The 24,376-nt window shown below is 43.6% G+C and overlaps 1 protein-coding gene across 1 annotated transcript in view; it reads left to right on the top strand.

Moving 5' to 3' along the window:
* Window positions 1-587: 587 nt before the first annotated feature.
* KDR (kinase insert domain receptor) overlaps window positions 588-24,376 on the top strand; it is a 75,502-nt gene continuing 51,713 nt past the window's right edge. The window contains exons 1-5 of the mRNA XM_078678186.1: window positions 588-850; window positions 16,413-16,488; window positions 17,194-17,390; window positions 20,756-20,877; window positions 23,690-23,858. Of these exons, the coding sequence (XP_078534312.1) occupies window positions 778-850; window positions 16,413-16,488; window positions 17,194-17,390; window positions 20,756-20,877; window positions 23,690-23,858 (637 nt within the window). The 5' untranslated portion in view covers window positions 588-777. The remainder of the gene's footprint in view (window positions 851-16,412; window positions 16,489-17,193; window positions 17,391-20,755; window positions 20,878-23,689; window positions 23,859-24,376) is intronic.

A 24,376-nucleotide genomic window follows, 5' to 3' on the forward strand; every position in this document is an offset into this window, starting at 1 on the left:
GCCCCCCAGCCCAACCAGCCCAACTTCGCTTCCTGTGTCCCCTATATTTTCCTCCCCTCCCCTTCCTCCCGGAGCCCCAAATTCCCCGGGGGGGCGAGCCTCCCTCCGGTGGCCCCCCCCCCCCCCCCCGCAAAGCCCCATTATGGGATCAAAGAGGTGTCCTAGCGGGCAACGACAGTCATTAATTAAGAGTGTGTCCTCCTCCCCTGTTGCGCATCAGAAGGTGGCCTCAGGCCCGCCACTCAGCCTCCCCCACTCTGTGCGCTCTTTGTTCAACTGCGCCTTTACATACGCAGTTAAACGTAACTAAAGATAAAGGTGGATGAAAATAACATTGCTTCTCTAGAAACCATGGAAGAACAACTCGCTTAAGAAGGAAGCGCTTAGACACCCCCTCTGCGTGGCTAGTTGTCGGAGTACACGGGCACTGCTTCCACTCTGGGCCAAGAGGGATCATCAGTGTGAGGAACCCCCGGCTCGCCGTTTGGTGCGAGCAGGGGGAGTGCCCAGGCGCTGGGGGCGTGGCCTGTCGGCGGGTGGGAGGAGTGAACCAAGGCCCCTTTTGCTGCTGGAGCTGCACTCCTCACATAGGACAGGGTGCCCTGAGCCCGGACTGTCACTGCTTGCATCCCTCATCGGACATTAGATCCCGGGCTGAGTGAGCTGCGCAGGACGCTAACTGCGTGAGGAGAAACCCCGTCCTGCGCCCACTGCCCCCAAAGGATTACTTAAGAATCCAGCTAACCGACCCCCGGGCGCTGCCCTGGGTACCGCAGGATGGATATGGCAGCGCGGCTGGCTCTTGCGTTTAGCATCCTCTGCTGCGGGGTGGCATCGCATGAGACTTCTGGTAAGACCATTGTACTTCTATATATTAAGGGCTAGAATTGCAAAAAGTGGGGAAAAGTGGGCATTGGAAGTAATTTAGTAACTCAGAAGCAAGTTACTGTATCGTAACGTTTAGTGGGCGGGCGGTAGCTGTCACTTCGTCCAGCTAAATTGGACTGATTATTGATGGAAAGTCTCCTGCTGTAGATTTGGGAACCGGGGTACCGGGTTTGAATCTCGGCGTCGGCCCAGCATCTTAACCTCCCTGTTCCCACAAAACATGAATGTGCCCTTGTGTAATATAACTAGTGCTCTTGTTTGGAAGGACCCCCTGTTCTTCCAAACACGTCATGGGTTCTTCTGAGATCGTTGTTCATAAGTGCTGTACGGTCGGGGTACCATTTCGTGCCAGGTGTGATGTCTCTTTCGGTGCACACATTTGAAGCTGTACCGGCACACATGTCACTGGGAGCGTCAGGCAGCTGCCGGGCCAGTGTGCTGCGTGGGGTTGGTGTTTTCCTTGTTTTCAAGCCAGTGACGCAGAGTCTTTCCGTGGCTGCCGGGCTGTCTTTGGTCCGGTGAGGAAGGTGCCCAAGCAGGGCACGTGTTACGCAAGAGAAAGCGCTATAAGATGTGGGCTAGTTGACTGCTTTAAATTTATTCCCACATGTATACCTGTATTGCTTCTCACTCTTCCCTTTCTTCCTTCTTTCCTTCTTTCCTCTGCTCTTCTTTCTTTTCTTTTCCTCCTGTCTCTCTTCCCTCCTCTCTTTCACCTTTTCTATACTTATCTCTCTATTATTACATATGTTTTCGGCTCCCTGTTCTTTTATGATGTCTACCATTAGCTATGACATATGTTTGGTTTTCTCTGTAAAAAACATCAATAAAAATGTCCTAAACAAAAAAAAAAAAGATGTGGGCTTAGAGGAAGTGCGGACCCAGGAACGAATTTAGGGTGCTCCTGGGTCTGTCGCCTCCCACCATGGACAAGCAATGGCATCTCTACTCCAAGGGAGGCACACGAGGTGATCCTCAGATGCTTGCACCCCCATGACATCTCAGCCCGAGGACACAGCCGGATGATGTGCAGCCCACAGGCACTTCCCGCACACGGGCGCAGTCCTTAACACAGTAAAGTGCTCGGATAGCCTCGATTGGGTTGCCTGGGGATAACCACCCTGAATGTACTATAGTTTTGCTCTAAGGGGTGGGTTGGGAGTCAATTGTATGAATACATTTTACAATGCATGCGCTTTGCTTCACCACGGGCAGTTTTCAGTCACTTGTCACGACTGTCGTCAGAACTCGGCGGGAAGAGATGTGGTCTACTAGTTGTTTAATATCTATAACCAGGGTCTAGTCCCGACTCCGGCAGTTGCTCGTGTGATTTTGGGCAAGTCGCATTATCTCCTTGTCACTTGGAGTGCATACATTGTGAATACAGGGTGCTGCTCTCGCAGTTACCTGTTCCAAGCGGGGCCACCATATATTGGTCTGTGTACGCCACCTCATGCCCCTGGTATATTAGAAATACCAACTCTGAAGCAAATACCACTCTTAATCGGCATTTGTTCAGCAGATTAAACTCTTTCCCCTCTGCATGCTAAGTAACACTGCACCTTTCACCACCCGAAAAACTGCTCGTATACAGAGTCGTCGAAATTTACCTTTTCAGTCTCTGAAAATGTCATTTTGCTCTGGGCGACCAGTGAACATTCCTGCGCAAAACTGACCGGTCACCAGTGCAAAATGATCCAGTCACCTGTGCAGTGCGTGTGTTGTGCAGCCTGAAACTAGCCTTGTTGCCCGGGCCCCTGGTCCCCCATAGGGGTGTTGGTCGAGTGCATTTAATGTACTTAGGGGCAGATTTATGAAGGCCTTGCGCCGCCGGTGCGTCACTTTTTCCCATGTTAAAAACGACGCACCGGCGGCGCAAGCCCTTCATAAATCTGCCCCTTAGTGCTAGAACTAACGGTATTTGACTGGTCAGAGGGATGGAATTGTTCATGTATATAATGCGAAGTGTGACTGGTGGGCCTATACCAATGTCCCCTCTGCCCTCGTCCAATAGTTTACGCTGAATTTCTTCCAAACCCACTTAACCAGCGGCATGTGCACTGCTCATGGTTCTCCAGGTGATGTAGGACAGCCCCCTCCCATCATAGGCCTGTTTCACAGCGCCGTTCGAGCACTCACATTGAACTCAGGCGCACGCGTGTTTTGACTGAGTTTATGATTGGTCTTCACAAATTGTGTATTTATATGTGTGTGTGAACACATCTATTTACAAGGGCGTGTTGTGGGTGTTTCTGTGCGGAAACACGTTCAAAAGTAGGTGAGCATCACCAACGTCTAGGTTTGCGGATCTTTACTGACTTTGTAAACAATTTAGATGCTGAATATGTTCCTGAGCTAACTCGTGTCATAGGCAAGAGTACATATGTATTTGTGGACCACCCTCAGAATTGGTTGTGGGGTAAGAGAGGAGGGGATTCTACACCGTGGGGAAAACAAAACACGTTTGAAAGTGCGAATGTTATTTTACACGTGTTTAAATGTTCATCACACATATTTGCTCATATGGAACTGATAACTGATAACTTATGTCAGTAACGGGGAATTCATAGCAAGGCCCACAAACTACTCCTGGGAATCTGCCCCTGTTACAGATTCACAGGAGGAGTTGTGTAGCCCTCTGTGAATCCAATGTTAGTCTAACAGTTGTTCCAGACATAAGATAAACTACTGTTTGTGAATTAAACACCAAGAGTCCAGTTATGTGTGCCCTGGATGGGTCAGGGCGTGATGCTGAAGGTCTGCGTGGCCCGAATGGGGCAAAGCATGATGCTGAAGGCCTGCATGGCCTGAATGGGGCAAAGCATGATGCTGAAGGTCTGAATGGACTGGATGGGCCAGGGTGTGATGCTGAAGATCTGCTGGCCTGGATGGGACAAGACGTGCTGCTGAAGGTCTGCATGGCCTGGATGAACCAGGACGTGATGCTGAAGGTCTGCATGGACTGGATGGGCCAGGGTGTGATGCTGAAGATCTGCGTGGCCTGGATGGGACAAGACGTGATGCTGAAGGTCTGCATGGTCTGAATGGGTCAGAGGGTGTTGTTGAAGGTCTGCGTGGCCTGGATGGGCCAGGGTGTGCTGCTGAAGGTCTGCGTGGCCTGGATGGGCCAGGGTGTGCTGCTGAAGGTCTGCGTGGCCTGGGTGGGCCAGGGAGTGATGTTGAAGGTCTGTGTGATGTGGATGGGATGGCGGTGATGCTCAGGGTCTGCGTGACCGGGATGTGGCAGGGCGTGATGCTGAAGTTAGCGGCTCATGATGCATGTTGAACATGCATCATGAAACTTCAGGAAGATTATTACACACATCCTGTCTGGGACTTGCTAATGCAACTTCATTACAATAGGTTTCAAAACAGGATACAGAGGAAATCCTTGTTTTGTGTACCCTGATGGTAGTGAAAATAGAGATTGTATCCTTCATGTCTTTTGAGTTCTTTTTCCAGAGGAACCATAAGACAGCTGCACCGTCTTAACACTCACCGCCTCCTGGCAGATGTTCATTTACTCAGAAATTGATGTATCTGCTCTTTAATATGCTAGTCCCACTCAGAGTACTAGAGGGTAATGGAGTGCAAGGCACATATTTTGAATTCTATATTTTGATGCTATTTATTAGGGCCCAGATTTACAAAGGGATTGCATTGCCATGCTTGCTATGCCATGTCATAGTAAATCTGGAGTAACGCAAGCCAGCACAAGTTGCTGCCCAGCTTTACTCTGCCCTGGAAAGGCATTCCATGGGTGGAGCATGGCTGTTCCCATGTTTTTTGTGGATGTATAACGGTACAACGCGTGGTATTACCACCCGTACCGTTACAATGCATCTTTTACAATGCTTGACTTGCGCTGTAGGGGTGCGGACTTAAGAATAGTTAAATTTACTATTCCAACACCAGCCTACGTACAGTAGGGAAGGTTTTGGAATAGTAAATCTACTATTCCTCATCCTTGAGCGCCCTCCAGCGCAAGTCGTGGTTACGACTTGCGTTGTAAAAGACGCGTTGTAACGGTACTGCGGGGTAACATCCGCGTTGTAAAGGATGTTCCCCGTTTTTTGCGCATTCCCAGATTTACTAACAATAGCATACCAGGGAATGTGTCAAAATGCTACGCCTTCCCAGGGGAGGTGTAACAAGGAGAAATATTTTTATTTCTCCTCTTTCTACGTGTGCTTCATTCTGCAGCACACATAGAAAGAGGAAAAAACCTCAGAGGATTGTTTTTGTGCAGGAAGGTGTCCCTTCATACACAAAAACAATTCTGCCGTCTGCTTGCAATGAAGGCCCCCTTGCATCATGGTGCAAGGGAGCCTGCATTAGGCTTGGCAGCCAGTAGTTTGCCAGCAGAGAGGGAGAATAAATATAGGTGGCCCGGAATCGCTAGATTACCAGGACTCTAGCGCGCACTACTCAATGAAATTTTCCACTTAGACATTATTCAAAGCCTTTATCATTATTGTATTCAAATGTATTCACAAAGTATACATAATATTCATACATGTGCTTTCAATATCGCAAAGTCAAAACATTATATCAATTATACAATCTTAACGAGACAATATTTTTCTCAAAAAACCCAATGCATTTCGGGGTCTGAGCCCCTTCGTCGGGGGTCTAAAGAAAGGAAAAAAGGAAACTTTATTACTAATGATGCATTCTAAGTTATTGCATTGCTTAATTGCTTAGAGTTTCAAGGTTTCTTACCCCTGATTTGAGATCATTCGTGTGAATATCAGAACCGCTTATGTCTTTGTACTAAGGATAATCTAAATGAAAAAGTCAGTGTTAGCAGAAAGTTCCCTAAATTTTAAAGATGAAAAATGTATTTGTAGTGCTGGCCTATTGAACATTATGCTACGTGATATAAGGAAAAATTTTACCTGTGCCTTTTTTGCAGGTAATCTGTAAAGCAAAAAATTTACAATTCGTGAAAGTTTGCCTGAAGCTCTGGGCATGCTTGCTCATGCTGAATATTGCTAAATGACATGCTCTTCTCATTCAAATTTATGCCCACTCAGTGGGCATTTAAAAAAGGAAAATAGCTCACCTATGGATGTTGGTTAAAGTTACGTGTTTGACGAATCTAAAAAAAGAGGTCAAGTAATAAAGTTAGTGGGTGTTTACTTGAAAGTGGAATTACGAAGGACCTCAATCCTTGCTTAATAAAAGTTTACCTGCGAGCCTTCCTAGCGTTTTCGGCGGTCTCGCGTGTGTAAGTCACGTCCGACACACTAGGAAAAATGAAGGGGAACCGAGATGAGTGAAAAATTACTCAACTAGAACGGGTCAAGTACAAAAAACCTCCAGCGTTTGCCCGTATCGTTTTCCCTTACCAGTTGTCATGTGAATCCTTCCAGCAACTGAGTGCCCGACTCGATTTCCAGGAACAGAAGTTTCCCTGAAGCGGTCGTTCAAATGCCTCTCACGCCGTCTCAACTATTTAGTATGTTCATGCACGGAAGTACCGTGGTTGTAATAGACGAAGGACTATTCGTGTCATGGCGAAAAAACGGCCGCCATTGTTAAAGAGGTTTGTGTTAACTTTGAAGCTGATAGTATTCTATACGAATAAAATCGATTGTTATCTCCTGTATTCGTAACCCTACTCAGTTTTAAAGCAAACTCTATCACGAGGTGAGGTTACCCGAGTTACTATCGCACTGTCTTTATTTTTTAGTATTTACACTCGCTATGGTGACGTTATGGTAACAGACGAAGGACTAATCACGTCATGGCGAAGACGATCGCCATTACTAAAGGAACCAGCTAGTTGGTTTATGGTATAACGAGCACCCATAAACCAACTAGCTGGTTCCTTTAGTAATGGCGATCGTCTTCGCCATGACGTGATTAGTCCTTCGTCTGTTACCATAACGTCACCATAGCGAGTGTAAATACTAAAAAATAAAGACAGTGCGATAGTAACTCGGGTAACCTCACCTCGTGATAGAGTTTGCTTTAAAACTGAGTAGGGTTACGAATACAGGAGATAACAATCGATTTTATTCGTATAGAATACTATCAGCTTCAAAGTTAACATAAACCTCTTTAACAATGGCGGCCGTTTTTTCGCCATGACACGAATAGTCCTTCATCTATTACAACCACGGTACTTCCGTGCATGAACATACTAAATAGTTGAGACGGCGTGAGAGGCATTTGAACGACCGCTTCGGGGAAACTTCTGTTCCTGGAAATCGAGTCGGGCACTCAGTTGCTGGAAGGATTCACATGACAACTGGTAAGGGAAAACGATAAGGGCAAACGCTGGAGGTTTTTTGTACTTGACCCGTTCTAGTTGAGTTATTTTTCACTCATCTCGGTTCCCCTTCATTTTTCCTAGTGTGTCGGACGTGACTTACACACGCGAGACCGCCGAAAACGCTAAGAAGGCTCGCAGGTAAACTTTTACTAAGCAAGGATTGAGGTCCTTCGTAATTCCACTTTCAAGTAAACACCCACTAACTTTATTACTTGACCTCTTTTTTTAGATTCGTCAAACACGTAACTTTAACCAACATCCATAGGTGAGCTATTTTCCTTTTTTAAATGCCCACTGAGTGGGCATAAATTTGAATGAGAAGAGCATGTCATTTAGCAATATTCAGCATGAGCAAGCATGCCCAGAGCTTCAGGCAAACTTTCACGAATTATACATTTTTTGCTTTACAGATTACCTGCAAATAAGGCACAGGTAACATTTTTTACTTATATCACGTAGCATAATTTTCAATAGGCCAGCACTACAAATACATTTTTCATCTTTAAAATTTAGGGAACTTTCTGCTAACACTGACTTTTTCATTTAGATTATCCTTAGTACAAAGACATAAGCGGTTCTGATATTCACACGAATGATCTCAAATCAGGGGTAAGAAACCTTGAAACTCTAAGCAATTAAGCAATGCAATAACTTAGAATGCATCATTAGTAATAAAGTTTCCTTTTTTCCTTTCTTTAGACCCCCGACGAAGGGGCTCTGACCCCGAAATGCATTGGGTTTTTTGAGAAAAATATTGTCTCGTTAAGATTGTATAATTGATATAATGTTTTGACTTTGCGATATTGAAAGCACATGTATGAATATTATGTATACTTTGTGAATACATTTGAATACAATAATGATAAAGGCTTTGAATAATGTCTAAGTGGAAAATTTCATTGAGTAGTGCGCGCTAGAGTCCTGGTAATCTAGCGATTCCGGCCCACCTATATTCATTCTCACAGTTAGCAGGCACTGATCTAGTGCAGCACACATACCGATCAAGCATTTAAGCAATATTTAAATAGAGTGCAATACCCACATTTATCCATAGCAGAGAGGGAGAGCAAGAATGCGTCATTCCTTAGCAGATATGACACATTCATGCCCCCTCCATTTGACACAGTGCAGCAAGTTGTCTTGCTGCGGTTTGCTGCGTTAAATGTTAGTAAATCAGCCCCTAGATGTCTACTCTATTGAGGGTATGTGAGGGTCTCATAGAGTGGTCTGAACATATTTTGAGGCCACATGCTGATTTGTTAGCTGTGTGAATGGCTGGTTGGGGCTATGTGTCTGGTCTTGTGGGTCATGTGTGGGTATGTTGGTGTTGTGTGACGGATTTAATGTGGGCTATGTAGGCGTCTCATAGGGTTGTTTATGAGTTGGTAAAGGTTACGTAGGTATCTGTGGAGTGTTCTGAGAGTATCTGTATTTAGGTAAGTGATGGTAGTTGGGGCTATGTGAAGAGTGTTTAGGGATGTATAATGGTCTGTTGGTGGTGTGTGAGAACCTACTAGGGACCAAATGATGGTCAGTTGATGGCATGCAAGTATCTATTTAGGAGTGCATGAGTGCGTGCTGATGGCGTAAGGGTCTATTGGCACTCTGTGGGGATACTGGTCATTTGATGGTACGCTAGGGTTTTAGAGCATTTTAGGAGGTCTCTACTGATGGTTTGTAAGAGTGAGATTGGAGACAATATGAAGTCCTGAAGCTGGTATGTGAGTATCTATTTATGACTACTTGAGTGCTTCTTGATAGTATGTAATGATCTGTTGGCGCTATGTATGGTGGCTCTTTGGAACTGTGTGTTTGGCTACTGTTGGAATGCGAGGGTGTACTGGGCACGACTTGAGGGCATTCTCATGATGTGGTGTGTGAGTGTATGATGGGACATATATATTGCTTTCTTATGTGAATTACATAAATACTGCTCCATGGTTGTCAGTTCCTTGGCTGATCCTAGGTTAGTGGAAGGCTGCTATGCCTACTGTCAGATGAGCCCCTTCCTCAGGTGTAGAGTATTCCTTCAGCCTCAGGTCATCTGTCTGCAACGAGCCACTTTGTCAAGGTCAGCCTGACCTCCACCAAATCCAGCAGTTTTGGGTGTTGTTAGCCAAGAAGAAGGTGCGCACCTGCACTTGAACATGTCTACATAGCTCGCATACGTGTCCATTGCTAGGATCGGCGGACCAGGCTTTGTTATGTGCACTGCATTCCTGTAGTACAGCGTAAAAAGTTGAAATTCGTAATTACATTTGGATATAATGCCACTATAGCTTTTTTCCCCACATGTCAGCGAGTCACAGCTAGTCACCCTGAAACTCACGCTTGCAGGGACAGCTGCCTCTCCCCGGATTTGGTGTTTTCTTGATTTTTGGAACTGCTTCTAAAACCAGAACATTTTTCTTATCATTATTTTCTATTAGCTAGTTATTTGAATACGATGTTTAATGCTCCCACGAAGCCTTGTACACAAAAATATAAGCCCAACAGGCTGTAGGCCTAGACATTAAGGAAATGTCCACGCTTTTTACGTTTTATTCCAGTGTGTGTAGTGCCTAATAATATTCCGGGTTTAAGTCAATGCGCTGTTTAGCCGAACGTGCCATCCTGTCCCTCAAAAGCAGCTATCTGCGCACTCTAGGCGCTAGCTTTCGACGCATTCCTGGAAATAGCGGAGATCTCGCTGCCCTCTGCGTCAGAGCCCTCCTGTGGAGAATGTTTCCACACGCTCCAGTCTTTCGCAATATGCAAACGCCTCTTACTCTAGGCAAGCACCAGGCAGGCCACCAGACAAGCACAGCGTGTACCCCGGTTTAGTTTGTTCAGGAGTTTTCGAGTCACGTGGGAAACACACGGCAAAACAGGGAAAAAATGACCGGACAGGGTGTGGTGCCTATATACTATTGTGTGCCTCGGTAACGTGAAGTCACTGTTTACCAAAATCAATTAATCATTAGGCCTGGCAAAAAAAGTGAAACCTGTCGTTTTATAGAACCAGCAAATGTGTTGTCATTTTTCCGAAGTACGTGAGATTGGACATCGGCTCATTATATTTCTTTGCCCCGCGTGCTTTAGCAGCACCTCAAGCTGGCAGAGCGCACCGACAGGAACCGCACCCTGGCCCTGTGAAACGAGGAGCTGGTTTCTAGCGCTACGGCTACGCCTTCTGCCCTGCTTTCCTGTTATTCACGATGTCCTGCAGAGAACAGCACACGTGCGATTAGCAGATTTGTCTACTCGGTTGATGAATGGAAAGTTGTCTTGCTGGTTGAGGGCTTTCTGTCATTGACAATGCTTAATTTGTAACAAAAAAAAATAATAATTAGTGTCATGGCCCTAGTCAGGAGGCCGTTGCAGCTTGCACCACCCATTGCCCCTACCTGCGCTGCCAGTGTCAGAAACCAAACTACTACCCATAACACCCTACAGGGTTGACAACTCACCCTATTCCAGGCCCTCGAAGCTATAACAATGGCTTGGGCAGCAGATATTAGTCATTTTAATGTATATCGACTTAAAAAATAAATTAAATTACCGAATTTTATATAGAGCGAACTTGACCCGAATCGGGTATCAGAGCACTTTACATAGCACCAGTTGAGTTACATGAGGACGCATTTATTTTTTTGTTAGGCAAGGAGAGATTGGAAAAGCAAGAGTGTATCGAAGCGTGCCATTAGGGCCCGGCCCGGCCCGGGATCCCCACCATGCCCATTGGAGGTTGAGGGAAGTGCCCCGCGATGTATTTCCGTCCTGGGGCTCGGTGCAGGAAAAGAGGGAGGAGCTATGACTATTTAGTCCCTTGACCCAAAAGGATGGCCTTTTTCTGCGCCGGGTCCCGGAGTGTCTACTGCAACTTCTGACTCCCACCCACCCGTCCCGTTATTTAAGATTTGTGGGGGGCCGGCGGTAAAGAGGCCACAGAGCATTGACTCGCAAGGTTTTAAAAGGAGTCCTCCTTACATACTCCCTAGGCCAGCACTGAGGGGATGGACGGTAAGCTCTCCGCTGGGAGAATGGGGACACCGGCTGGGGAGGCAAGGGCGCCAGGTCACGAATTGGCGCAGGGGTTAGCGGCCCCTGGTTATCCCCTTCTAGTCCCCTTAGCAGCCTGTTGGTGAGGGGTGGACCACAGAAAATGGCAGACAAGGTCCAGATGGCTGGGGCCTACCTCTCAAGGACGCAGGTGGGTTGCGCATTGCGTGGTTCTCAATTTGGGGGAGCCGAACCAGAGGGCCCCTCGGTGCTGGGAGCAAGCAATAAAAAAATGTAGAAGTTATGATTATGATTTGATTGGTGATATTAAAATTGTCAGGATTGATTTATATAAAGTATGCAATATATGTTATTAATATGCATCATTAATTGTCATGTTTATGTGTTATGTAATATTAAACATGGTCGTTTTTGCCCACAACCTGAAAGTATTAACTGGTGTTTTGTGGGCAAGTAGGGAGCGGGGCGGGGATCATTATAGGGGGTATGGGTCCTATAAGTGATTGGCCCAGAATCACAGGATGTTCAGCTGTCTTTGCTGAAACTCAAACTCAGTTCCCCAGATTCGCGGTGGACCGCCCTAGCCCTTAGGCCAACTCCTCTCTCCTAATAAACAATAGTTGTGGTGTTCACTTCTAGTTCAGACACACAGTGTCACCATGTGGCAGACTGTCATGAGTGCTGGAACCGAGCACCAGAAACTACCGGCTCAAATTAAGAGCTGGGTTAATATCTCTGAAAATAATGATAAGCACCCTGAGTATACGTGAGAGCAAGTGAAGATCACAGTGCTGTGGAAGGCCTTGTCCCACGACTGGGACCCCAACTTATGCTGCATTCATTCCACCACAAACTGCTCAGGCCAAAAGCACTGAGTGCGAGAAGGGCATGAGCTTCACTCACTTCGAATATGCCCTGGGTCCCGGTAACATCCGCTATGGCATCCGGTGACAGCATACCATGCCACATGTTCCCCTGAAGTGGAAGCTGCTCCTCCGCAGCAGCCTTTAGATGACTGCCAGGCCTACTGTTTTTGACGGGGTCGCAGCGGGCTCCCTGGGAGTGAAGTAGATGTCCCGGGGATAGCAAGCCAGGAGGAGATCCATTAAGGAGCACCTACTCCTCGGCTATCGTGACACATCCATCTATCCATGCATGCATCCATCCATCCATCCATCCATCCATCCATCCATCCATCCATCCATCCACAGGTTCTTATATGAACTTGTTTACTTGAACCAACCTGTGGTGGAATCTTGACATTGGATTGCATTAGAGTTATCAGTGCTATTATGAAATGTTTCCTTCTGATACAAATGTATTGCATGATGAACATGCATAAAGTTATCATCAACATCTATTAGAACTATGATATCCCTATTGATTATTCATGGCTTTGCTTTTCTGGACACATTGACACTGCTGCTGATATCTTCTCGTTTATTGCTCCTTCCGGTCATAGGAAATATAGAACGATGGAAGGCATCTGGGGTAGAGGAAAAGTAGGCAGGTATCCAAAGAATAGACAAGGTTGGATAACACCCAGGAAGTAGACATAGCAGGTGGGCTTCTGCAAATAGACAAAGTGGGCCCCCACATAGGGGATCGATAAAGAGGGCAGGCACCTAGGTCTTGCATCTGTGCCAGGGACCTACTTGAGGCAGCGTGCGCTTAGAAGACGACAGCTTATCCTTGTGTTCAGTGAGGTTGCACGTCTCAGGCTCTGTGCTTGGTGCAGAGGTAGACGTTTTTTCCACACAGTCCAAATCGACACTTCTGCAGTTGTGGTCACCCAGAGGGGTGTTTGGGGGCTGCATGGAGTGCCACCATTGATGGACGATGGTTGGCACTTGGAAGGTCAGAAGGAAAGCGAGATGTCAATCTTGGGGCTCTTCTCATTCTGAAACAATGCCATACTCCTGAAGAGGTAGGCATGGTTAGCCTTATATTTGGCCTATTCCAAGATTTTGACTTTTTCACAGATTATTGCAAAACCAAGACGGAGCTAACTTTTTCCCGGTGAAGATATTTCCTGTGTAAGGAGGCATTGATAGGATATGGATGCATCGCAACATATTACATACCTTATTTTTTGTCTCGATCATCACAACATTTTATGTCCTTCATTTCCCCCACTTTTTCTGCCTCTAGATCCCAATTGTATTCTTTATTTCAGAAAAATCCATGCTTGGCTGTTTTTCTACCATATTTTAGGGAGTGTTTGGTGCCTTGTTTCACTACATCTGTACTACTCTTCATCTTCAATCATGTCCCTTTACGATTACCGAGGAGTTAATTTCTGCCTTTTTGCTTCTTTTGGGTCCTTCTCAAGGAGACAGACACTTGGCACCCTTCACATATACATTACATGGTACCGTAGCCTCAGGGAGCACTCCCCCTCTCCAGAGTCAATCACAAAGGAAAACCTCATAATGCCCAGTCCTTGACATTAGGTGATGGACATAGCGGGAAAACTCCTAGGGAACAGATAAAATGGACAGGCATAAAAAGAATAGATAGTCTGGAAAACACCCAGAGAGAAGACTACGTGAGAAAGTACTCAGGAAATCTCCAAGTAGAGCAAATACCCAGGGAACTGACAGTGTGGGAAGCCATAGAAGAATCATCGAGAACAAAGAGGGTGGCAAGGCAACACTAAATACCTAGGGCCTCATTTATGAAAGCCTTGCGCCACCGTTGCGTCACTTTTTCCCATGTTAAAAGTGACGCAAGTCCTTCATAAATAAGGCCCCTAGTTTTTAGAACCAACTCAAAATGTCATATGTGGAATGGTCCTTCAACTGTAATTTACAGAGTAGAGGAAAACGATTAACTGTGGCATTGTTTGGAAATATGCCTGCAAGCAGTTCTATAAAGGTACAACATATCATATAAGCAGGTGTTGAGAGGATCGTTTTGCAGTAGAATGATGCTTTTATTTTGTAGAATTAAATATCATCGAGTCACCTAGCAACACAAGTTTAATATATTTCTAATCTAGTAATTGGTGAAAGAATTTAATAAATTAAAGTATGTGGCCTACTGACTATTGTTTGCCAGATTCTAATGATTTTGTCCCAGTTGGCTCCCAAACACACCAAGAAGTAACAGTCACATTTTAAGAAATTAGTTTGCTTTCTGAAAAGTTGTGAAACTTCCTTACTTTAAAAAACATGAAGCATAAAAATAGTACAGGAAGGAAAGTCCGGTGGTCCAAGCCAAACAGGAAGGACCCGAAGAATTCATCGCACTTCACAAAAGCGTGCATGCTGTTATGCACACTACCCTTTCCATCACGGCGAGCATGGATAGGCACTACGATGGAAAATATCTAGAGGATGTGGCTAACGGCCAGAGCTGCCGACTTTGAAGCTGGGGAATCAGGTCCAAGACTCAGTGTCCGCTCAACACATCCTGTGATTCTGGGCAAATTACTTAATCTCCACGTGCCTACCAAACGATGAATGTGTCCTTGTGTAATGTAACTGGTGCTCAGGTAAAGCGCTCCCAATACTTTCTGGTCGAGTTCAACACAGCTCAAGAACACCCGAGAGATGCACTCACTCACCCAGAGGACGTCAGGTACCTTCCTGGGCCATGTGATTGAAGCTTGTTTGGTCTGCAGTTCAATTAACAGCCATGGCACCTGAGCTTTATCAAATACAAGTTCTGATCAATAGAAACAAATGCAATGGAAGAAAGAGTTGGTAAGAGTGAATGTGTGCAACATCAGAGATATGCTATTCAAATGCCCGCTCGTGGAGGAGGGAGGCAGCAGTGAGTAAGATGTCAATGAAATACGTGATAGAACTCCACAGTCAATAAGAAACGGATATTTATGAATTCATGAGAAGCCGAGTGAGGTGTGAGGGTGGGCATCACAGTCAGTCTCATCTTTCCTCCTCACAGATAGGCCAGTGGCGTAACAAACCTTGAGGGGGCCTCCCTGCAAGGCAGCTCGGGGCCCCCCCTCCGGAGCCCTGCAGCCAGAGTGCTGTGCTGATGAGGCCCCCTGGAGCTTGAGGCCCCCCGCTCCGCAGGGGCTGCGGGGGCCTGTGTTACGCCCCTGACATAGGCCGTAGTACATAGACTGATTCTACCTATCAGAATGCAAGCAGGGGTGTAGCTACAGGGTGGGGGTGTTTGGGGTGTTACACTCCTCTAATAAATGTATTCTCTGCTAAATAGTTGGGTACAGGTGATTTCAGTCTGAAGTGTCACTCAATTTCACTAGGCATTTTTACATACACTCAGACAAAAACGCACATGCTCTTTTGCTTTCTCTGTTTTGAAACTTTTCAAAATTGCTGGTAAATTTACAAAATACTGTGTTTTCCCTCTCTTAGCACCCCTACAATCTGCATTTCTCTCCCCTTACACTGCCCCCTAAGCCTCTCTCGTGCATCCTGCCTTCGTATAATGTATTTTCACCTTATATGTCAGTGTGATTGTTGGAAAATCTGAAGCTCACACCTCCCCAGTCTTACTGACCAAGCTACGTTCCGGGATGCAAGCTCGAGCATGGAACAAATCGTACAAAGTCAAGAATTATGAGACCACACTAATGTCAGTGGAGTGCTATACAGCTGTCAAATAACTATAGAAAGACAACACGTTGTAACACTAGTTCTTTTCAGGTTTGGCCTTGAGACAGTTTTAGCTGCCTCGCCGGCATCCTGTTTTGCAAAAAATCAATTAAAAAAATGTATGCATACATTAACGGTTCAGCCATTTCATACATTGGTCTGTTCAAGTGTCATTTACATTTTGATTCCTGTCAACACAGCACACACCATGGGGCAGTGGTCAGTCCACTCCATCCGCTGGCTGTCTCGCACTGCGAGTGATGGCATTTTACTAGATCACATTTGCACAGCCCTCTAAAATAGAGTACATTTTGTTGCCCGGGCTGGTGTGCCTGGGTGCTGGGCCACTTATTTTTGGTATACTTTTGCTATTTTTTGGATATTTCATATGTTTGCATAAATAAAGGCATAAAATAATGTACACACCTTCTACAGCCAGATCTATTGCCATTGGCAAAGCTTTTTTAAGAAAGGAAACTTTCATAGCGTATTCTAAATGCAATTTAAATGTAGAGCATAGAGAGCAATTTGAGGATAGTCCTGCTCACTGGCTTGATTGAGAGAGCCTCAGATTATGAAATACTTTTTTGACCTGTCAATAATAATTTAATATATAAGTAAGTCGTGCTATGTTAATTTGCAGTTTCTTTTCTTAGGTAATGAGCCAAGCCTCAGCATTCAGAATGGCACACTGAGAATATCCACTAATTCTACCCTTTCCATTTCCTGCTGGTAAGTTACTTCAGCAGCACATGTTAATGAGGTTTGATGGTACGTGTTGATTGGGGAAATGCTGCTTGGAAATACTGAACAGAACTTAAAAGGAACAAACATATCAGTACCTCATGTGTTTTGGTTCCTCGATCTGGAGTACCAGGGGCTCAACACACCCCAGTTATAGCTGTTTTTTTAGATCTATTCCCCTTGCTTTCATTATGGCCCATGGCAGCCTTATTGCACCGCATGGTTGAACTATGCTAACCTACACTTTATTACAATGCAGTGGAGCTGGAAACTTGAATCTGACCACAACTCTTGATGAGTCAAAATTTTTGGAGTGGTGTACAAAAGGGCCCCTGCACTCATGATAGAGGCCCTCAGTCGTGGTGGGGGGACACAACCCTTGCGGTGGAGCCCCCGGACTCGTGGTGGGACCTCCTCAATGGGTATCTTCATTATTCGAATTCTGCTGTCCAGTAGAAGGATATTAAACAAATAGCGGTGGAAACATGTTCAACGGTTTTGATTTTGTGCAGTCCACGATCAATATAATTCAGTTATTTTGATACTAAGCTTTATTTTAATTGACAATATAATTTCAAAGTGATATGCCAACATTTAGAAAGGCAACCTTTGAATGATGTGCATTTTGTGATGGACAGCAGCCCTCTTTCGTCGTTCAAATCCATAATGCTCTGACTAATTGTGTATTTTCAGGGGACAGCGATCTGTTGAGTGGGTCTGGCCCAAAATTAAGAGCAGTAGTGAAAACCGTATTGATGTGCTTGACTGTAGCGATGGCCCATTCTGCAAAACACTGACGGTGAAAAAACTGAGAAATAATGACACTGGAACATACAAGTGCTTCTATAGAGAAAGCCAAGCCTTTACAAGTGTTTACGTCGATGTTCAAGGTAGGTTTGATTAAAGGCATATGTCTTTTCCTATCGCTTACTCTCATTGCAAGAAATGGTACTTTGAAAAGAATAATACCATTGTTGAAAAAGCGAGTGGGGCTACTTCAGAGATTTATTTTTATTTATATATTAGAAAAGTTTTATAAAGCGCAAACATGACCTCAAAGGGTATCAGAGCTCTGTACAAATAGTATGTAAGATGAACAAGTAAAGGTAATACATTAATACATGTAGGTAGTCAGGGGAACAATAACATGAGAAAGAGCAATTCAGGCAGGACTAAGTAACAAAACGGTACAAGAGCATCATTAAGCGTTAGAAAAAAAAATTATGCATTCAGAAAATATTATCGCACAATCGTGTAGATGAATGCTCTTTCACGATGATACCTTCTCAGAGCCATGATGTAGGCTGTACAATAGTGTCCTTTCTGAACATGGCTGCCACTGGTCAAACTTGACTATCCAAGAAAGGATGTGAGGTGTTCCCCCACCCAGACGTGTAAATATAATGTCCCGTGGTATATTTAGTTATATTTAGATAACTCTGATTGGGTCTCATGCTTTCATCTAACTTTGAAAGAATTCATGGGGTGCTTCATGGACATTGTTTCTTTGCTGCTACATAGTATGTGTGTGTGCAAAATATAGACATTTGAGTGCCAATCCAAAATAGTTTGTACTTAGTGGAAAGATTGTATTCACGGATGAAATTGAACAACTGAAGGAAAAGCGCCTAAGGAAAAATTGTGCAGCAGAAGAAATAATGGCCCTTAAAAAATAGTGCTATTGGCATTAGAGGAATCTTATCTTGTCTAATGTACCCCACTTCCCATCTCAATGCCATGTATATGATAGCTCCGTTAGTCTGCCAACCAAGAAATAGCTGGGTGGGCGCAGGGACTATCAAGTGTCAGATTTTAAAAGGGTCTGTACTAGCTGCAGAGGACCCAGTCATAAATGCGCTACTGAGGTCATAGCAGCCATTGTGGCCATAGAATCGTACACAGGGGAGGGCATTGTAGAGATCTAAAAGGGAAAACAAAGATGTTACAAAGATGACTTTTATATAATATTCCTAATTGTCATTCATTTTAAATACTTAACTGTGCACAGTTGTGCAAAATACACGATATGCTATTCTTGACTTTTAATATTCCTTTCAATGTTTTTGTAGCTTTTAGTTTGAATGGATTTTTTTACATTTTTAAAGTGTCTTTACTGCTGTGGTATCGTGGAGTTCAAAATCTAGATCAACCAATAACCCTCACCGGTTGTTTAATCTGATTCACATTGCTCCCCGAGAACCCTTTCATCGTCTCCAGCCTTTGCCAGAAGGAGGAGGGTGTGTTTGCTGGGTATGTGCTATAGAACAGCAAGTATTCACTGTTTCCCACCACAGAGTGCTTATGTGACTACTCCCAAGTGCTAGTAGCTCCCTGTAAGCCCCCTTTCATAGAAGCCGCCTCTGCTGAAGGAAAATTCACCCTCGAGACCCAGCTCGTTTGTCTTAGACTGTAAGTCCACATAAATCAAAGACATTGTTAGTAGCCACCTCTTTGTTATCTCTTAGAGAAACCTTGCCTCGCTTCCTGAAATCCCATTGCTGCAGCAAAATACCCAGTCGTGTTTACATTTGCGCACATCCTACTGCTGCTCTGTGATGGCGGATGTCAGCCTCTCTTTTGATTTCATTGACGTCAGCTCTGCAGTCCGGGTATGCTGAATGCTGAGTGAGGAATGAAAACAAGTTAACACCTTTTCTGGTTCGTTTGACCAAGGCAATGTATTGTAAGCAATTGTGTCAAGAAGTACCAAAGTCTGGAACGTCTTCTCTATTCCGACTTCATTGTATTTTCCTTCAGTTCAAGAAGTTCGTTTGGATGTCCGATAGGCTATAAAAATCGTTACACTGGAACAGGCAATTGCAATGCCTTGTCTACGTTTTAACTGGTGTTGTCACTCATTTGGTCAGTTGCAACTCTGCAGTCTAAAAGTCTTTGTTTTCTCACATGGGTGGGAGATTTTGGTAAACTACAGGAAGATCTTTGGCCTTACAGGATTCAATGATAGCTCAGCTTGACACTGATAATAGAATAATGTTTGGATGTTCATTCCCAAGTACAGTACATTTGTCAAAAGTAGATGGAAAATATGCATGTATTTATTCATGTTTCTGTTGAGCCTGGACCAGACCATGATAGGCATCTAGGAGTTGTGTATATGTCAGCTAAACATGTAACAGCGTCAGTGATACTTATGGATGTAAGTACAGAGTGTGGGAGTTGTAACGGAGTGTACTTCTAAGACTTGTTCTTGCAACACTTCCTGGGACTTTCCCAATAGAGGCCCTATTTCATAAAGTATGAAAATATCACAATAGAATATAGATTTTGTGAACATCATACCAGATTTTATAGATGATATTCTAAAATAGTAACTCTTCTCCATTTAAAAAAAATAACACTTTTGTAAGCGAGTGGAACATATTTTTACTTTTTTTCCACCTTGCACATGAATATGTACAAGTTCCCTAGACAGATCAGGCAGCAGGGGCCATGGTCAAAATAAATGCTCTTTGTGTTAGTTAAGCAATGTAGGGGCATATTATCAAGGGGGTTTATCTCAGCTTTTTTGGCTTTAAAAGCCAAGAAAGCGGAGATAAAATTATCTCCCTACTACCTAGCTGTCGCAAACACCAGTTAGCGACAGCTAGTAGGAGATAGTGACCATCTTGGGCCCCGCTTTGCATGTCAGTGATATTTATCACTAATGACATGCAAAGGGGGCGTGCCAAGATGTTAGCGTCTGAAAACAGTCGCTAACATCGCTATCTCCTATTACCAACTTTTGGAGATATTCGCGCTAAGCGCGAATATCTCCAAAAGCTAACACCTGCCCTGAGCAGTTCTTAGCCATGTTATCCAATGAAAGGTGGATAACATGGCTAAGAGCATTAGCTTGGTAATGCATGAATATCGCTGATTTTTCAGTGATATTCATGCATTGCGGCCGATTTTTATCGCTTTTGCGATAAACCTTGATAATAGCAAGGTTTATCTGCGATTATTTCTGGCGATGCTTAGCGTTAAAAAAGTCGTTGCTAAGCATCGTTAGCGATAAATATCGCTGAACGTTGGTAATATGCCCCGTAGTTCCATGAGCAATTTAAAGCCACATAATTCACACATAAAAATACAAATAAATGCAAACTACATTTGCACATAAAGTAAATTAACCAAATGTCATCAAAACTTTGTGAGCCAACTACAGATCTAGGACAAGATTAAAAATATTTGTTATTTGAGCTCATATGTGGTAAACATTAAATTTGTCTTTTAATATTTGACATTTGTTTTCTAGATAGTTGCTCTCCGTTTGTGCCTTCTACCAATGAAAAGCTCAACTTCTTTTACATCACTGACGTAACTGTAACCATCCCATGCCTCAGTACTGTGCCTGACTTGAATGTGACACTCTGCACGGTAAGCTATTACCCTACCTGCTTTATTTATCAACTCTGTGTTTAGATGGGATTTTTTTCTTGGAGATCACAATATACATTACAGATACTCTGTCTGCACAGAATTAAATCCAGATTCCTGCTGAATCCCTGCCATCACGTTGTAACACATAAAGCCACAGATATAATTAGTTGTGTTTTATCTTATTGCTAAGAACCTATTGGCAGACACTTCTATTCTTTCCTTCCATAGACCTTAGTCCCTTCTCAGCAAAATATCTAGAGAAGAACATTAATACACAGTTGTCTAAAAATATAAACTACCTGCTAGCAGCCGCGGGCCGTGGAGGGAGTTACGGTGGGGCAGGGAGGCGGGGATGGGGGGGCGGGGTGGAGGGTGCTAAAAACAGGCATATGGATCATTGCAGGAAAGTACACAATTTAATTAATAAAACGAAATTCGTAGCGCGCACCGCATGGCAAAAAGCAATGCTGTGCGCGCTACGAATTTCGTTTTATTAATTAAATTGTGTACTTACCTGCAATGATCCATATGCCTGTTTTTAGCACCCTACACCCCGCCCCTCCCCCTCCACGCCTCCCTGCCCCACCGTAACTCCCTCCACGGCCCCCGGCTGCCTGCTAGGTCGGTCGAATCTGGGGTTTGCCTTCTTCACAATACAGAGTCCATATTGCTTGCTTTTTGTGGATGACTATATGTTGGTAGTGAATCGGAGAGGATGCGCAGCTCTGATCCTACTTGTCCTGTCCACAGCATTTTACAGTGTGTTGCATATGATTTTGTTTGCTCATCTTGCAGTTGATGTTATATAAGGTACAATCATAGCTTGACTGGCATCTCTCATTGACCAATGTCTACAGACCTTGATTATTTGCACTTTCCATTCTGAATTTCATCCCGTATTATGTGGGGACCTTAAAGGCTCTCATCAGAACCCTACCCTTTTTTAATATACACATCACCCTTTTCATTTAACTCATCCGTTCACATGGTTTTTTAATCCTGCTTTCATATGTGGACAATACTCTATTTAATGATTCCACACAGGTTTCGAAAAAACTGATTATTATATTCTGAATAAAACCAGACCATAATGACAAAAATATAATAAATAGTCAAGATATTAATTTATAAGGAATAAGTGTCAAAATAGCGCTCAGAAGCAAATAGTGCTGAAGGGGTTATACAGGGTCTAACTGGACCAGGACAACGTCAAGAGGTCAGACAGCCCGCACTGGAGCACAGGCAGGCTACAGGACCCACGCAAGGCCCGCTGAGAAAAGTCACCCTCTTCTAGGAAAAGTAGGGTGTCCCTCTCCTCAGTAGGGATATGTTTCCACAGACTGGCTCCCTAATCTCTCTCAGGGATCTTGTGCATCTGCAAAGCAATCTCATACGCCTCACACCAGCAGTCTACACTCTATGTCATCTCCCACTCCATGATCAGGCACTAGACCACAGTCTTTGTCATCTCCCACTCCATAATCAGGCACTAGACCCGTGGGTATGTGTTCTCTCTTCTCAGAGGACACTGAAGATATGCTGCCAGCAGCTTGGCTGGAGTCAGCCCTCCTGGCCTTTATGTCCAGCTCCCTCAGGCTCACCACTTGAGCCAGAATAAGTGAGTTCCATTTTTACCCTAAAAGAGAGATATGCCTTGCAGTAGTGAAACTCAAATTTAGGAGTATCTCATTACCAGAACATGTAAAACTTAAAAGTACATCTCTCACTTTTTAAATACACTGCATCCTGCCCAAGACCTTCCTTAGGGGTGTTCTATATATGTAATAAAAAGGAAGGTTTGAACCTGGCAAGTAGGTTAACTTGCCAAGTCGATATGGCAGTTTAAAACTGCACCCACAGACTCTGCAGTGGCAGGGCTGAGACATGTTTAAAGTGCTACTTAAGTGGGTGTCTTAATCAGTGCTGCAGGTCCTCTAGTTTAATAGAAACGTGAGAAAAGCCAATATACCCTTGGAGGCTTGGGCAAAATTAATAGTCTCTAGTAAGGATGCTTACAAATCCCTTGTAGGCATCCTTACCAGAAGCAGGTCCTCTAGTAGCATTTCATTACTAGGCCCCAGGCACAGGCAGTACACTTAACAAGGGACTTATAAGTAAATCAAATATGCCAAATATGGATAAGCCAATGTTACCACTTTTTAGATAAAGAGCACATGCACTGTAGCACTGGTTAGCAGGGGTAACATTCTCAAAGTCCTAAAAGCAGCAAAAAGGAGATCATAAAAAGAGGAGGAGGAAGTCAAAACGTTTGGGTCAACCATGATAAGAGAGCCATTTCCAACACATTTGAACTAGCAAACCATTTATTGAATAGTGTCAATTATTACTCTTGTTTTTAGTGGCATTCTACATTTTAATGGAAGTAAATGTTCCACCTTTCTTTGAAGTGGTTGCACTGCACCAAAGAAACTTTACTATTTCTTGTAAATTATATTGAATATGCCCATATAATATGAAGATTAGCACCACTGAATTTAATTTCAATGACATCTATTCAGTTTTAAGGAGTAAAGAATGGGAAATGTTTTATAGTAAATATTGAAAAGATTGCGATCTGTTATATAAATAATGTATGAATTTTAAATGTATTTAAACTTTGTAACTAGTTCTCTTTATAGAAGATGATTATGACAATTTGTAAGTTTATTAATTTAAGCTCATAACACATTTGTTCAAATTACTTGAGGAACAAACATTCATATTATTAACAAACGCATATGTCTGAGATAGTATTTTCTTGACACATTTCTTTTTAAGCTTACTTTGTTTTACACTATTGTATTTTTAGAAGTATCCAGAGCAGGAATTCATTCCAGATGGAGAAACAAAATTATGGAACAGTCAAAAAGGTTTTACAATTCTGAGTGATTCAATCAGGTCTGCAAGCAGCGTCTTTTGTAAAGCTATAAGACACGAAGAAACCTTTTCCTCTCCAATGTATTATCCTTGGGTTGTAGGTATGTCAGCAAACGTTTGCTTTTCTACAAACATTTATCTATAGGGAACATTTGCAAAGAACTCAGGAAAAAGTTCCTAGGAACATTGATCCATGGTTCTTATCATAATGCTATCAACTGTTGAGTTGTGAAAACACCAGTGATATAGCAAAATAGCAAATAATGCAACATTAATTTGCAATGCACATACGTATTGGAAAGCACAATGTGCTAACTAATACAGAGTTGTGTGTGGAGCGTTATGAAAAATGTGTATTACAGAAAATATTTTAATTCAGGTATAGATCCTTAAGGAAACATTTTGATTTTGAATTGAATGATGCATTGTATATAAAAACTATGAACAAGTTTAAGGGGATCATATTTTTGGACTCAGTATATTTCATTTTTATGTTGCATGTGTTGTTTGCTACATTCAAGTCGGAACCATAGTACAAAAAGACTGGCAAAGAAATGATGCCTCATTATTTTTAAACTTTTTGTTTTTGAAGCAGGTCCGCGCAATCCATGTGATCTGT

The sequence above is a fragment of the Lissotriton helveticus genome, chromosome 2_2 (assembly GCF_964261635.1).
Source record: "Lissotriton helveticus chromosome 2_2, aLisHel1.1, whole genome shotgun sequence".
Lineage (NCBI taxonomy): Eukaryota > Metazoa > Chordata > Amphibia > Caudata > Salamandridae > Lissotriton > Lissotriton helveticus.